Source organism: Bolinopsis microptera, chromosome 13 (genome assembly GCF_026151205.1).
Source record: "Bolinopsis microptera isolate Bmic1 chromosome 13, MBARI_Bmic_1.0, whole genome shotgun sequence".
NCBI lineage: Eukaryota > Metazoa > Ctenophora > Tentaculata > Lobata > Bolinopsidae > Bolinopsis > Bolinopsis microptera.
The window spans coordinates 4,414,870-4,431,456 of NC_087084.1; the positions used below are offsets into that span (position 1 = coordinate 4,414,870).

A 16,587-nucleotide genomic window follows, 5' to 3' on the forward strand; every position below is an offset into this window, starting at 1 on the left:
TGTGCGCTTTTTTTCAAAAATAACAAATTCGTACAAAGTGAAAAATGCCCTTATGGCATCATTTAGATTCAATTTCAGGATGTGGCAGGGTCTGAATCTAAGATGAGAAGTACGGACTCGTTCAGGGGGAAAAGTACGTACTTGTACGCAACTTTGAAAAGTCCGACTCATACGACGTACGATTCAGATACAATTTTTTTATTTTTGAATTATTATCATCGGGGCCGTTGTAAAATGTAATTGTTAATTGCCGATGTTAGAGAAAATATACCTGATACCGTTCGCGAACAAATTTAACACAGAATTCTTAGGCCATGAGGCAAGCATTTAAAAGTGAAACAAAAATTCTACAAAATTACAAGACAATTTACTTATTTAAACAGCTTGTTTCTCTTAAAGTTAAAATTTAAGTTAATCGACGATTGAAATATAAAAACACAAGTTTTTGAAAACGCTCAATATTAGTCCGTAACATGCGATTTAGAACTCTTCCATCGATTTCTAGAAGGAGAACTTTTCAGTAGAATTGAAAAGTACGTACGATACGAGTAAATTGAAAAGTCCGACTCATTCGTACTTTTCATCTTAGATGGACACGTACACAATTTAAAACGATTTATTTCCTTTTTTACGACAGAAAGTAATAAACAAACTTTACTATATTCATTAGATTTTAAAGCATGAAGTCAGCTCTTCAAATCATATTTAACCTTTGAGATGTCAAATCAACAACAATCAGTGGGGCCATCGAATCCTGAATTCTGAACAAAAATCGTTGTCTTACCCGCCATTACCCCGTAAAATGTTAATTATAAGTATAAGTACTCACATATCTGGTCGCGACCAAGAATCTTTTGAAATCCCAATTTCCCCCGACAAAGGGTCAAATGGCTAAGCCTAATCTCAAATTCCACCAATCTCCATCCATATGTCCTTGCCCTTGGGGCCCGCTAAGCAATCTGGAGGATGAAATGATATGGAACAAGAAGGTGCAGTTAGTAAAGCGGTCAGAGTTAAACTTAAAGCAAGCCGTCAAAACGATTATAAGTTACTGCCAATTACTTGCAAATGGTTAAGTTGGGACTTAATATCGGACTTTATTTAAACGAACATTACGTGGACGCTGGATCATGCTCTAGCGTTCATATTAATTTCTGCTCGAATTATAACTATAAAGTTTGTCAAAATCATAGTCCCTTCAAATGTTTTCCCAAACGTATTCCAATACAGACTTAATATCCAGGATATGACATCTTTTTAATTTCCGTTTTACTTTTTCCGAGAATTTAATTTCTGGTTTCTCAGTTGTGTCTTATCCAATAATAATTATCGATCCATAATCCATATAATACTATAAGTATAATGATATTAACGGCATCTGCTATTAACACTAGTTGTTGCAAGATATTATTAAATTGTTTCATTTTTACCTCAGATTTGAACCTAAAATTAAGTTTATCCCTAGCATCCACCCAACCTTAAAACATGAGTGAATATTATATAAAATAATATAATAGTAGAAATTTGAGCATCAAAAGTTGCTAAAAACAGTCAGAGAAACTAGTTCGATCTTTAACAAATGTTTAAGAAAGTGCAGCCAGTGTAGCAAACCACCAAATCAGAATGATTGACAGACACGTAGTCAATGTCATACATATTGACCTTGTAGCACCAGGCTAATAAATTGACAGCAGCTATATTTAGCTTTCTCTCTGTATAGTGTAGCGGTACTGTGTAGTATAGGCTTATAGGGTACTGACTGTGTCTAGAAGAGGGGTACTGTGATCCTAGCAGCACATTCTAATCTCTTCGCTTCTTATATCTTTAGACTTTATATAGTAAATTAGTAAAATGACTCCTCCAGATTAGCTGATTAGATCGACTCTTAACCTTTAATTTGACATAACTCACTAGCTGAAGTAGCTCTGATACGTCCGATTAGAACCTGTAAGACTGGCCTCCAGCTGCAGCCATTTTTAAGATTAAAGCAAATAGAAGATGTTCAAAGGGTGTAGGATGTTCAGTTCGACAAAATACAGGTGGAAATTATTTCATAGTCCCTAAAATGACTCCTCCAGATCAAGTCTTAATAGCGGTGTAAGATGTTCCTTAACCTTAAATTTGACATCGCTCACTATATAGCTGAAGTAGCTCTGAAACGTCCGATTAGAACCTGCAACTTTATATATCTTTTCTAATAAATCTTAATTCTCGTGGGGAAGTGAGGTACATTTGTTTACTTTAATAGTATAAGGTTCTGTTGAACAGAAGACTGAGGTGATGCACATTTGTTTACTTTTAATGGTTAGGTTCTGTTCAGCAGAAGAAAGAGGTGCACATTTTGTATTATAGACATTACACAATTCTTAGATTGGAATTAAAAGCAATGAAAGCTTGTATTTGGACAAATTAAACAGTCTATTATCTCGAATAAATTTTTAACATTTTCCAATTCATAACAACTAAAATGTTAAATATTTGTCTCTTTTTTTGGCTGCTTAAACTTAAACGTAAAAACCTCTTCGTCAAAAAAATCCTTTTCATATCAACTTGGTAGTCCCATCACTAAGATATTAATTTTTCAACATTAGCCAAAATTAGCTGCCAATGAACTTATATATGGGTCAGTAAAATAACTGTTCAAAATTATCAAACATTTTTCTGGATCAAATCAGAGTCAGTACTTAAAATGTAAATGTCAAAATGTTTTAAAACGGGTTACTGTTATAGAAACGGGTTTAAAAAGCCCTGGCATCAGACTAATCCCCATGATACGCATCAGAAAAAGTAGATCCTCGTCTCCAAATTAGTAACCAATTAGTAACCAAATTAGTAACCAAGCAGCTGTAGGGAGAACATAGTACTTTGTAGTAGGACCTGGAGAGAAGGTGATTAGTAATACATTTTACCGGCCGCGGAAACGAGAGGGATAACCAGTAATATTATTAGAAATTGATAATTTTTAAATTTTCATATTCAGCAAATCAACAAACCTATAGTTAATAATAAGTGATTATCTTGTTATTAAAATCAACGTACCGAATATGAGTTAATGCTCTCCCTTGCTTTCTTTCCTCTAGCTGCTGTCATCTTCCTCTGCCGGCATAGGATGGTACGCCTTAAAATAAGCTATGATATTCTCCGTGATCGGTGTGCCGACGAAATGATCTGCAAGTAAAATTATTATTAGTTTATTTCTAGCGTACAAGAAAAATGTTTCGCGTTCAATATTACTGGAAACGGCCAGATTTCAACCATATTTACTATGACGCATGCCAGTATTAACCAATCAACTTCCAGCATTGTCCAATCGAACAAGAATCTCTGTCACGCGTCACAACTAATACGGTTAACCTCCCCTGCACCACTATCCAGTCGTAGAACCAGATCTAGAACGAAGGAAAATCTCTAAAAATAATACTTGACAAAGTAAACCTACTCATGTTAATTATTCACTTACCCAACATGTTCCAGTTAGCTTTTAGCTCGGTCAGTTTCTCGGCGGTGAGTGTTTGGTTGAAGTAAGTCTGATCATTTAGTATGTGCCAAATACTGCGAGTACACTCACAATCTCCCTCTTCTTTTTCTTCGTTCTCTTCCTCCGCAGGCATAGGATGGTAGGCTTTGAAATGAGATATGATGTTCTCCGTGATCGGTGTCCCGACAAAATGTTCTGCAAACAAATTCAACATATTTAAATGGTTTATTTAAAAAAGAGAATTGTTGAATAAATTAATCAGGTTCCAGCATTACCCAAACAAAACTGATTGTCACTGTCACATGTCCAAACAAGTGTCCATCACCCCTGCGCCATTATTTAGAACTTAAACGTTTGTTAATGAAATAGTTTCCTTCTAAAGATTATTAAAAATCAATGTGCCTATTAAGATAATGGCAAACCCAACTTGCTTAGTGCTTACTTACCCAACATGTTCCAGGCGGATTTTAGCTCTGTCAGTTTCTCGGCGGTAAGTGTTTGATTTAAGTAGGTCTGATCATACAGTATGTCCCATATACTATGAATGCAGTCACAATCTTCCTCTTCTTCCTCCTCTTCCTCCTCTTCAGCAGGACACCCAGAGTCCACCTCTGTGACATTGCCAGTCCTGTCTTGACTCAGTATGCTCTCCCAGGTGATGAACCTGACTTCCTGGTGCTTCTTTTCTACATCAGAACATCTCCCGCTATTAAACAACTCCGCTACTTCTTCTTGACTGAGCACTTTTCCAAAAACCTCCAGTTTCATCAGCTGCCCACCGAATAATTCATGGTTATGTGGGCTGCTGTCTTGTCCCAAAGTGATGACACCCCCCTCTTCTAATGGAGCTGAGGAAACACTTTTAGATCCTATCAGAGTACCATTATAGTAGGTCTTTATTTCCGGAGAGCTCGTCGACCAGCTTTGACATTGATGAGTCCATGTACCAAGATGTACTTTAACAGCACTTTCCACGCCGATGCTGTCACCGTGAATGTAGTTGTGCGAACCACCATCTGATATTAGGATCTCATCCCCGTGTGTGGACGTTTTGTAGTTAAACCAGTCTCTGTAGGTGCCAGTCAGCTGTTTCTTTACCCATGAACACACCGTTAGGGAGTCTTTGACCTGGCTCATATTAGGTGGAAACCTGACGTAATCACCAACTGTGGTGCCGAACTGCAGAGCCTTTGTTAATAGTTCCTCGGAGGCCGATATAGTGGGGATTGTGCAATGGAGGGCTAGCAGGGCTGTTAGCAGTTGAAAGGACACCATGTTCCTGGTTTAAGATAATTGATAATTCATTTATAAGTTCGTTTGAGTATACGATCTTATCAATTGTTTATTAATAATTACTCGTTCATTTCACGTTCAAATCAGACTAATCATATTATATTCTTATTAAGTAACCCAGACTTTTTTATCTGCATGTTAAGGTACTAAACTTATTCAAATTACTTGACATAATACCCATTTTTACCACCTGAAAAAGTTTTTCAGGTATCAGATTGTTTTTATGGTTTATTATAATTAATTATACCGATAATGAAGACATATTTTTAGAAATGTCTGCCGGTGGGTTACATTATTGGGGCGGTAATCCGAAATCTTCAGAACCTATTTGTTAAATTTACCGATAAATTACCGATCTCCTACTTATTACTAATCAGCTAATTAATAACCTAATCACTTGACAGGTCTGACCGGTGGAGACACGGACCACTATTCCTGCTCACTTCACACCATGGACCTATCCTCCCGGAGTCCCGTATGGAGTCTGGTGACCCCCACTATCTACAAGTGTTCTGAGATAAGACGGTACGGTCAATCTTTTGTCTATAATGAGGACTCGGGGGGTATTGTCGTGATCGGAGGTGAGCTTATTTGTCAAAGGAATTAATGGCAATGCTAACTTTTGCAAGTTATGGCGGCTAACCCGAAACACAGCGGTGGAACCATGATAACATTGCAATTGGGGCTGGATATGGATATGCTGAATACTACTAAAAAAGCTGTTTAGCTGTTTCTCAATTCTCACCCAGTGTTTTTTTCAATGCATCATGTACGGTTCGACAAGAGTTTGGATGTTTTACTCTTCAGTATAAAAAACAAAGTTACCTAAATAATTTTGTATATCGACGAATGATTGCTGGCGTGGAATAAAAACATTCTTATTTTTAAAAATGACCCTATACCTATTTTTACTGCCCATTTTTAAACATGACTCTCAATGGGCTTAAAAAGAAAATGCTTCCTTTTAAAATGTATATCATGTAACGAAATAGATAACAAAATGATAAGTTTTCATGAAGACTATACAAATAAAAACGTACAGTACAAGTTTAAAAAGCGTGGCCCTAACAACTTAACAACCATTTAGTTTGCCTTGATATAATGTAATATAGAAGAACTGAAAAATAATACTAAAGGCTCCATACGTCAATGGAGCTCTCGAAAAGCAAACCACTGAACACTGATGACCTTTGGTCTGAGGCTGATATTAAATAAACTGCTGAGGGGCGGTTCTGACAAGTGTGACTGAAGACATACTACCTTTATCTCCTGACAATGCAGCCCTGTCTACATCTGCCCGCATATTATAATCGGCCTGGTTCTTGGATCCAGATAACCCCCGATACAAGATGCAGAGGGCAATAGTACCTGCTTTCTGGATGCAGAGAGCCTCACTAACAGGGGAATTTCCAGTAAATAGCTTGTCAGTTGGGACGGTTTACAGGGTTTATGGGGAGATAGGCAGGGTGCACGGACCATCTTGGAGCTTGAGACTGCATTGTTACAGCCTCTATCATACTATCATAGATTCACGGGTTGTGACAGGAACTAGTAATTCTACAGTACAGAATTCAACGTTTGCCGTTATATTATAATTATCATTAACAGTAGTATGTGAATGTATACTCTTGCAAACTGGGTCAAATAAGGCCAGATAACCTTGTGACGCATTGAGGCACTGAGGCACTTGAGGCAGCACTTTGAGGCACTTGAGGCAGTTTCAGTTTCCTAGGTATAGCTGGGGAAATAGCCCTAATGTGTCATAATGCAGGGTGGGCCAAAAGTCAGTACCCATACGTTGGGTCTTATACTTCCTCTGTGTTTTATTTATATTTGATGTGTCATAATGCAGGGTGGGCCAAAAGTCAGTACCCATACGTTGGGTCTTATACTTCCTCTGTGTTTTATATTTGAGAATTGAAAATTCGAATATTTTAGACCACGCCCATTCAATATGAAAACACCTGTATTGTTCTCTCTGAACATGCTGGACGCCTAATTTTTTCAGAGACGGTAGATTATTAAATGTTGCATCTGGTCTGAAAAAATTACGTGAAAAGGATTTGAAATGACGAAGTAATCAAGCATTTTGTGTATCTCGTTAACAAAATTGACTGGGTGATTATGTGACACCGTGAAACGACACCTTAATTGGACAGCCTTAACGATTCCCATAATGTTTAACAGTTTAACGGGGTGGTTAACGGGGTCACCTTATCACATGATACTGATAAGGTTAGCCAATCACCTGATCACACGTAATGAATAAACTCGTTATGCTTCGTATCTCGGTCATCTGAGAAGCTACAACTTTCATGTTTTCATGAGAGTTGAATTCAATAAAATTTGGCTCGATCCGACTATCTAAACTATCAAATAAATGCGAAAATGAGCCTTATTTAAAAAAAAAGAACACGAATATTTTTCGATTTGACTGAGCTATTAAGGGGAGATACACCAAAACCGTTTTTGCTCCGAACATCGATTTTATTTTATATTATTTTTAAATAGACAAAAAGAATAAGATTGTACACCTTCAAAAATTTAAAAAAATATTCCCTCCTCGAGAAAAAAAATATTTTTCTTTTTCGAAAATTTTTAAAATTTGGAGAAGTCTGTCACTGTAATACCGATAGTTCGGCCATTTACTGAACATTTACTTACACTCCGAACAAGACAACCCTATAAAAGATTATATAATTGAACAATAAATGACCAAGTTACAGACCAAACAAGGTGGAAAAAGAAAAATTGGGATTTTTGCCTACCACCAAAGTTGTACATTTTACCACTCGCCCAGGTCATCAGATATCGCTTCAAAAATTCTTGTGAGTGTAGTTGATGATCATGGAAAGCTTTTTGGAACAGGATTTCTCTCAATTTTGAGTTTTAAGCTATGCAATGTGGCCTCAAACGACTTAGTAAAATTCATCGTAAAAAAGGGCAAAAAAGGCAGATTTAAGGCTTAAAATGCCTATAACTCAAAAAGTATCAGTTTTTTTGAAATAATTTTTACAGGATCGTAATCAGCTTGGTAAGACGAATCTTTTAGTACGACATTTACATCTTTTAGTACTTTCGCTTTTGGGTACTAATATCAGACGAAGCCTTATATCACGGCCAACTCTTTGCTTCGTGAAATATGGAATTTACCGTTCAGCATGAAAAGCGATTTATTTTAATACATAGTTTGTTAGGCATCATTTTTATAATGGAGAAAATACAGTTTTTTACTCACGATCTTATTTCATTAAGATTTCAACTTGCCATAATAAAATCAATAACGTTATTTTTACAATAGCAGTAGTATTTACAACTTTGCACTTCCCCATCACCATATCTCGAGCATGTTTTTAAAGAGCTAAAGTTATGTGCAATCTCCATCCGAGGTTCACAATTATCCTTGCACAGCTATGTTTTAAAAACTATGAACTACTGCAGCATCGAGGAAAATAATCCTACAAAAATAGTAATGCGAAGGAGGTGTGGCCTTGAAAACTTGGATTAAGTGGTCAACCAGCTTCTCTTCAAACAGCTGCACATCCTTGATGGCTTTATACAGTATAGTAGTAAAGTAGTGTTGTTGAATTGGAGCTGCTAGTTAGTCTGGGTATCCCATTATGATGTCAAATAATTAGGTCAGAAGAAAAAATCATGAGTTGAATAACAATATTTCCAAAATTTAATTATAATAATGAGAAAGTATAAATAAATATCCATATAATAAAATATCAATAAACTATTTTTTAACGACGCTTCAGTCTCCGCCATTTCCTTAACGCTTTCGGCTTTTTCCATATATCATTAAAATGCTATTGAGTAGTGAAGCCTGCAGAGACCACCAAGTGATAGGTGATGGTTTAGAATAACTGATTCCACGATACTTTCCAACTGCTTGGTAATACTAATCTTGCTAATCTTAACTTTCTTAACTGTTTTTCTAAACGATGAACCTAAATCAATTTAAATAAGCTAAAGTGCTAATACTGAAGTGTTAAAGCTGAAGTGCTAAAGCTAGATTGCTAAAGCTGGAGTGCTAAAGCTGGAGTGCTAATGCTAGAGTGCTAAAGCTGGAGTGCTAAAGCTGGAGTTCTAAAGCTGGAGTGCTAATACTGAAGTGCTAAAGCTGAAGTGCTAAAGCTAGATTGCTAAAGCTGGAGTGCTAAAGCTGGAGTTCTAAAGCTGGAGTGCTAAAGCTAGCGTGGAGGGTGTTGCACTTCCGTACCCTCTACTTCAATATGAAACTGCTCTCAACTCTTACAACAAACATATTTGATATTGAGATATTGTAACAAACATATCAATCTAGAGTTTTCTCTGAAAATCGTGCTGGTACCTGTTCGATCAGTTAACGTGACGATTGCCTTGATCTTCTGTTTCAGTTTATCTACCACACAACTCAGCTCTATTTTAACCCCCTAGGTGATAAGCTGAACCGAAGGATCAAACCATGTTGCTAATTGTTGCTCATATTAACTATAAAACATCAATTTTGAGGGATGATGAAGTGTTTATAGGTTCTGAAACCTAGTTAAATCGATTTCTCGTGAATTTTTAAAATGAGTTAGTAATATTATGATTAACAAAGTCGATTTCTCGGTTATTTTCAAGCTTTCGTTCAGAAAATAAATTTGAACCTCCAAAGGGGGGGGGGGGGGGGGGGGGGGGGGGGGGGGGGGGGGGGGAGGGTAACAAGCGTTACAAAATACAAGCGTTCCATAATACAAAATGTGCATCACCTCTTTCTTCTGCTGAACAGAACCTGCCCCTTAAAGTAAAAAATCTGCATTGTGCATCACCTCTGTCTCCTGCTAAAACAGAACCTTGCTATTAAAGTAAACAAATGTACCTCACTTCGCCAAGAGAATCAACATCTATAATCTAAATAAATGTGCGTGTGTGCGTGTGTAATTTACGGATATTAGTTTAATTAAAATTCCTGATAAAGCCTGAAAGATGAAGATTTAAAAATCCAACCATAAGACAGTTTATCTCTAATCAAACTATTTGGAATGAATGGATGAGAAGAGCTTGGTATTAGTTGACATACAGAATTAGAATGTGTATCTATAGCTGACCGAAATTATAACTCAATACCTCTTTCTACTCCATAGTAGATTAGTCTATACCTCATCCTATTTCCTACTCAATATATCTCAAAACCTTCCAAATATGATGAGCGCTGCGGGTGATACATTTATATTCGCCACAAGATACCCTAATCTAAACGAATTTTAGCTGTAAACTTTTACAGACGTCTTACTTCAGCAACTCATGTTTTTGATTGCTTAGTAATACTCGAGGGTAGATATAAGTTGTTATCTCCTGCAAATAAAATTATTATTCCCCCTTGTGCCAGCTTTTATCGTGATAAAAAACGCAGGTAAAACCTTAGGACAGTCATGCATAATGGTCGGTTTTCGAGCAAGAAGCAACGGTCATTTAACGGTCGTTTAACGGTCGTTTAACGGTTGTTTATTATACAGCTAGGTTTAATCAACGAACCATATAACACGATACCAACCATCAATCTGAACCCATTTTGCCTTGCATAATTTTATTGCTCGTTGGATAGAACGACACGTCGGATTGTGTCACGTGCTCTGGGTTAGCACGTGCTCTGGGTTAGCACGTGCATGACAGCACGGTGTGCTGGCCTTATATAATAATTGACGTAATAATAACAAACAAGCACGTGTCGCCTCATCTCTCAAACAAATATCCATTCTTTCTGCATTGTAATCAGTGAAAATAACAAATTCCTTTTGCTTACCTGCTTCACTTTTCAGCATAATTGCTATTTTTCCGTCCAACAAATCGCTCAAAGCTGACAAACCTCCGAATGTCAGATGATGGTGCATGTTGGCGTGCAGCAGCCAATCACATCGTCTCATTCCGCCCACGTGCTCTGATATAACACCACGTGACTTGAACACGTGTCACGTGACCACGCGACACACTTTGATTTACCACTCACGACGTTTTGTTGATTAGATTGCTTGATGATGTTTTGTACTGCGTATTTCGTTGCAGGATACGTACTTGAACTTCGTTATAGCTTTATAGCTAGTTATACGCGTATTTTCACTGCTTCTATACCTTGGGTTTCTGGTTTAACATTTTTGAACAGTCAACTTTTAAGTTACTAGTCGAACAACCACTTACCACATACAATAATATATCTAAATTTAAAATTAAGTTAATAAGGGCATTTTCAATTTTGAATAGTTTAAAGGTAGGAAAACTTAACGGATATCACTTTATTACTAATATTATTAATATTTATTACTTTAGTTTATTCATCACCCACCTTTGAGGAGCTTGGTTAGCAAGTAACTCCACGTTGGAGTAACTACACAATAGTCTAACTATATAATAAGAGTAACTACATAATAAGATAACGGTAGAGAGGTTGGTAACACAACCATATTAGATTTCCTTATAAGTGAGCTCATATTTCCACTTCATGCTGTTCCCAATCACACCTCCTCCACTATGCGGTAGTACATTTTTTTACTTGTCTCGTTTTTTCGATGTTCTTATCTTCTCTCCTTCCAAAACTTAAAACGGTCGTGTCCCCGAAAATTAAATAATATATACTTAAGTACTTGGTTTATTGGTTCATTAGAACTTAGTCAAGGACAGCAGCTGTGCTCAAATAGGCACAGAGACAGTAAGGTTATAAGTTCACTTTTAAGCTGTTTTGTGATCGAAGGAATGGCTATTTACTTGAAGTTCAGCAATGCAGGATGATGCTGCCAAGCTTGTAGAGATATTCAGCGAACTGAACAAATTGCAGGGTTATCAGAAACAGATACAACAAGTCAAAAAGAGGTTAGATCTCATTGTTTGTTCAAAGGATGCAGGATGTTCAGCTCGACAAAATACCAGTGGACATTATTTCGTAGGCCCTAAAATGACTCCTCCAGATCCAGTCTTAACCTTAAATTTGACAAATCTCACTAGCTGAGTAGCTCTGATAAAACGGATGATTATACGTCCGATTAGAACCTGATAGATCTCATTATCATCATAATGTGTTTGAATTGTTTTGAAATGTTTTATGTCCTATGGATATTTTCATTGAAATTACGTTAGAATTAGAAAGTGCATTACGATTGCAGCTGATCGACCCTTTCTATTAAAGATCTAAAGCACCAAAATCTATTTTCAAAGTCCCATTATTCTCACAAATAACCAAAATAAAACTCAATTCACAATATTTAACTGTGCAGATTTCAGATTGCAGAAGATAATGGAGACGGAGAACGTAAAGCTGGAAGGTCCTGAGTTTGAAGCAAAGTTAGCTTCCAACATCCACCCCTTCATGTACTCATACCCTGAACCACTAGGGGATCGTTACAGAGACGTTCAAAGTGAATAATTGTGGTGTTATAACCTCAGCTGTGATGTTTTATAAACAACTGATTATGATCGATTAATTGTGTACTCGATTAAGTTCTATTTTTGTCTTCCTTACAATGTTCCATGGTCTAAGATGAATAAAATACATTTTTTCTATCTACGATGCTAGATTCCTTCTGATAATAATTCACAAAGAAGAGCTTTCGCCCTTAGGTCTGCTGGATGAGTTGGCAGACAAGAGCACAAAAAGAGGAGTCCAGCATCAGAGGTACCTGGAAACGGTTATGCAGTTCAAAGATAAGGGATACAGGTTTTTGGACATTTTAAAGTAATTCTTTAATTTTTTTCGTATGATTTGAATTGCAATGAATAGTTTAAAGTTAGGTTCGAGGTTGGAATTAGGTTTAGGGGTAAGGGATATCTTGTTGGAAGCTAAATTCTGCGACCATATTTTGGATGGGGTTTATAACTGTTAAGAAAGAATGATCAATAATCAGTTTTTCAGACAACGAATAAGTTTTTAAAAGTTTTCGTCAGTACCTCAATAAATGTATTGAATTTTAGTTGTGAAAATAGTTGACCCACATCACAACTGCCAGGTACGCAGTATGTAGCGGTAATAAGTTCTTTCTAATGCAGAGATTTCACCAGCGGGTCTATTTGTGATTGTCTAATCCCGGCCCTTCCCGGTCATTTTGGACCTTTACCGATAGTTTAAATCCGACATCTAGCGTCATCTAGCGTGAAATGACGCTAGATGACGCGTTTCTTGATACACGTTGTAACTCCTTTTCGCGTGCACGAGAGAAGCTTGCAACGTGCAGCAATACGTTTTACTCAAACACCCGGACGAATCTACAGTTGCTAACAACAAAGAATAACCCAGGTACGCACTGTGTAACGGTAACAAGTTCTCCCCCTCTAACAGTGGACTCAATATAGACCCTGGAACCTACCCCTTCAGAAGTAGCGCTTCGGACAACTGTCTGTACTTCTCCAACAATACTTCTGATAATTCGTAAGTTCACTCAGTTTTAAATGTGTTGTGTTTGTTAAACTTTTTAACTATTCGAAGGTGGAGTCACATTAATCTATATTGGTTTAACAAACATTTTCACGGTTGACGTTTGCACGCAAATGATCGAAGCATCGAAAATTAAACTTTGCATGATTCGAAACATGCATAAAAAGTTAGAATTATGAAAATAGGTTTATTTGGTATATACTATAACCGTTCAAATTTGTGCTGGTTCTCATCAGCATCTAAAAGTAATTATCATAACACTTAAATGTATTGTATTGCCTTCTCGTTATTCACCTACTACTATCAGAAGTACAACAGACACATCCTCAACATCAAGATCTAGTCCACCAGTATTCTTTTCTACCAAAGAAGGAATAGAGACTGCATCAACTTTAGACGAATCCATGGTTAGATAACTTGCAATAAATTTCTGCTTGTTGAATTTCATATTTATAACTTCTGAATGCACTAAAAACACATAAATTGGGTACTGACGGCTGATGTGTTGAATACTTACCTTGTTATAGATCTAATAAATTTCATGTTTTCAGATTTGCCATCCTCCCTCTGAGCTGCCTGATACGTGTAGCACAAGTTCGTCAGATTCCAGTTCTAAGTCAGGCCCCAAGCAGCTATCCGGTAATAATTTTGAGTACCTTATTAAATCTTTAAATATACATATTTATTATTCATGTAATACATGTTTTACAATAGTTTTGAGTACCTTATTAAATCTTTAAATATACATATTTATTATTCATGTAATACATGTATTACATCTTTACATGATGTAATAATAAATGAATCTAATTTAGAAATGGAGAAGTTTTCGCATTTATGAATATCAAGGCTCACAATATGATATATTGGTAGCTAAAACAATTTAAAGTACGAATATCACCTTTATCAGAAGGAAAGTGGACACAGCCTGAATCCTTAGTCTGTAACCCTCCTGAATCTACCTACCAATCCCTGATCTCCCAAGAAACTTACCCACCCTCACCCTCTCTCTCAAAGAGCTCCAAAACCTCCTCCTCGCGGAGCACCTCCTCCGCAAAGAAAAGCATTTCTCCAATGACCTACGACGAGATATCTCGCTACAGTGAACTGTACTGCACCCCAGGCACCACCACCCTGGATCCAGACACATACTCTAGGTTACTTCTTGGTCGAATAATTTTCATATAATTGATTTGACACATATAAAATTGTAATAATGATATAATGATCTTTCTAATTTTTAATTTTTAATAATTTTTAATAATTTCTAATAGTTTCTAATAATTTCTAATAATTTCTAATAATTTCTAATAATTTCTAATAATTTCTAATAATTTCTAATAATTTCTAATAATTTCTAATAATTTCTAATAATTTCTAATAATTTCTAATAATTTCTAATAATTTCTAATAATTTCTAATAATTTCTAATAATTTCTAATAATTTCTAATAATTTCTAATAATTTCTAATAATTTCTAATAATTTCTAATAATTTCTAATAATTTCTAATAATTTCTAATAATTTCTAATAATTTCTAATAATTTCTAATAATTTTTAATAATTTCTAATAATTTTCTCCAGATATCAGACTGTTCGGAGCATGGTGGTCTCTCAGACCTGGCTGACTGGCTGGATTAAGGACCTTTATAATATTGAGAGTGAAATTGTTTCAGCTACTGGTAAACCTTTGTTGTAGACTGATTATTGAGGTTATTTTGATGAGAGTTCCTGCAGCCATGGCTATAATATTCACGATTGGATAATTTCCCCGAACTGTTAAGCACATATATTTAGTTGCTATTGCGACCACAAGGATTTCACGGCATATTTATTATTTATGGTATAGCTGTGCTAATATAAACATAAAATTTTACTTAAGTAAAATATTTGTTTAAACGACCAGGCCAGTCGGGTTTATAGTAAATAAGCCAGCCGCTAAAAGATGACCGCACTAAACTACAGTCGCAGATATATCTGTAGTTTATATGAACATTAATTAGAGGTTTTAGTACTATAAACCTCTAAATGTTCAGATAAAATGTTTACGGCAGTGGTTTTCAGCTTTTCAAAAAAAGGTTACGATTTTCAGACCAAATACATTGATTGCCGGATAATAACTTTTAAAGTATTGTTAATAAACTTTGTGTTTTATACGTTGCTATTTTATAGTTTGATAGTTTATTGTAGTGATACTGATATGAAAGAATTTTTATTGGAAATCTCGAATGGTAAATATTGGCTGAAGATTTGCTCAAATTCTATCTTTCTTTTCAGTTTCAGTTTAACAACAATAGGTAATTTATTGAAGTATGTAAACAGTATTTAAGCATTCTTCGTCCCGTCTTAATGGAAGAAAATGCAGCTTAGTTCAAAAAGACCAGAGCTGATCAAATCCCTAAATTCTTTTAACCTTTTGAAGGCTCAGTAGTGCCAACAGCTTCACTTTGAAAATGAGCATGTCTATTTGAGTGCGAATTACTCAAATACACTATGCTGATTGCTGAGGTAATATTTGACTAGTCATATTTGGTATGATCTACCAATCCAGAATATATGTATAGATTGACTTTATTATTCATAGTTATCACCATAAATTGTAATAAGGTCCCCATAAGAACCATCACCTGATCGTGTAGGGACCGAGCTAATTGGTAATTTGCATTGTTCAGACTCCAGCAGCACAGCTCTCAAACCGGTTCAAGAGTATTTGTTAGTTGATTTAAATGTATGACAAAGACAGACTAGTATGACAGTATGACAGTATAACAGTAGTACAATCCTAATGGGCACGATTTCCTGCATGCATTTTCAAGCTGATCAATTACCTAGGATTTGTGAGTTAATAATAGTCCACAATTTTGAACGATTTGTATCTTTTATTTTCGCTATGCACCCTGTTATTTATTATTATAATTGCAGTAATCAGTATATATATACTCATGTGTTATCATTCTAATCCTATATAGTTACAAGTTGAAGTAAACTGTGAGACCTCAACTAGCATTAAATCTAAGTGCATTTTTTACCAACAGTAGACTCTACAGCTGGTTTAAAATAAAATTATTATTGTGAGACTAGGTAATGGTAAGTTAAAAACTTTAATGGTACACATAACTTTACACGATGATGTCTACAGTAGAGTTTACAGCAGACTCTGTGTGCGTCCTCATTTGCGGTTAAATTGTACTTTGTACAGAAGGTTAAATGCTATAATCGGATACGATAGTCTATATCAGCTAATTACTATTGCGTAGAGTATAGAAATTTGTTCTGCCTTGACGTAACTATTTTCTTTGTGATTATCTTTAGATATACTAGTAATTGTATGCATTTCTCAAAACTTTAAAAAAGTTAAAAGTAAGCGTCCTGCTGAAAACTTACCAACAGTTGGACATATTATAATCTCACTCCCAAAGTCATGTAG

At 35.8% G+C, this 16,587-nt stretch overlaps 3 protein-coding genes across 5 annotated transcripts in view; 1 reads left to right on the top strand and 2 right to left on the bottom strand.

Moving 5' to 3' along the window:
• The window catches only part of LOC134825063 (LIM/homeobox protein Lhx3-like), a 667,636-nt gene that overhangs the window by 160,366 nt on the left and 490,683 nt on the right, over positions 1–16,587 (bottom strand). The window lies entirely within an intron of this gene.
• LOC134825468 (uncharacterized) lies at positions 3,051–10,665 on the bottom strand. The gene is made up of 5 exons (XM_063837682.1): positions 10,545–10,665; positions 4,937–4,961; positions 3,925–4,757; positions 3,461–3,673; positions 3,051–3,168 (listed from the first exon to the last, which is right to left on the bottom strand). The coding sequence occupies exons 1-5, from the start codon at positions 10,663–10,665 to the stop codon at positions 3,077–3,079; spliced, it is 1,284 nt and encodes a 427-aa protein (XP_063693752.1). The 3' UTR covers positions 3,051–3,076.
• On the top strand, positions 11,464–16,097 carry LOC134825065 (uncharacterized). 3 transcript variants are annotated; one of them, XM_063837190.1, is made up of 8 exons: positions 11,464–11,605; positions 12,014–12,147; positions 12,350–12,446; positions 13,023–13,154; positions 13,468–13,567; positions 13,712–13,799; positions 14,071–14,317; positions 14,745–16,097. In XM_063837190.1, the coding sequence occupies exons 1-8, from the start codon at positions 11,514–11,516 to the stop codon at positions 14,857–14,859; spliced, it is 1,005 nt and encodes a 334-aa protein (XP_063693260.1). In that variant the 5' UTR covers positions 11,464–11,513; the 3' UTR covers positions 14,860–16,097. The 3 variants fall into 3 exon arrangements, with proteins under 3 accessions (XP_063693260.1, XP_063693262.1, XP_063693261.1); XM_063837192.1 differs by having other exon boundaries at positions 12,007–12,147; positions 14,745–16,096; XM_063837191.1 differs by having other exon boundaries at positions 11,485–11,605; positions 13,471–13,567; positions 14,745–15,359.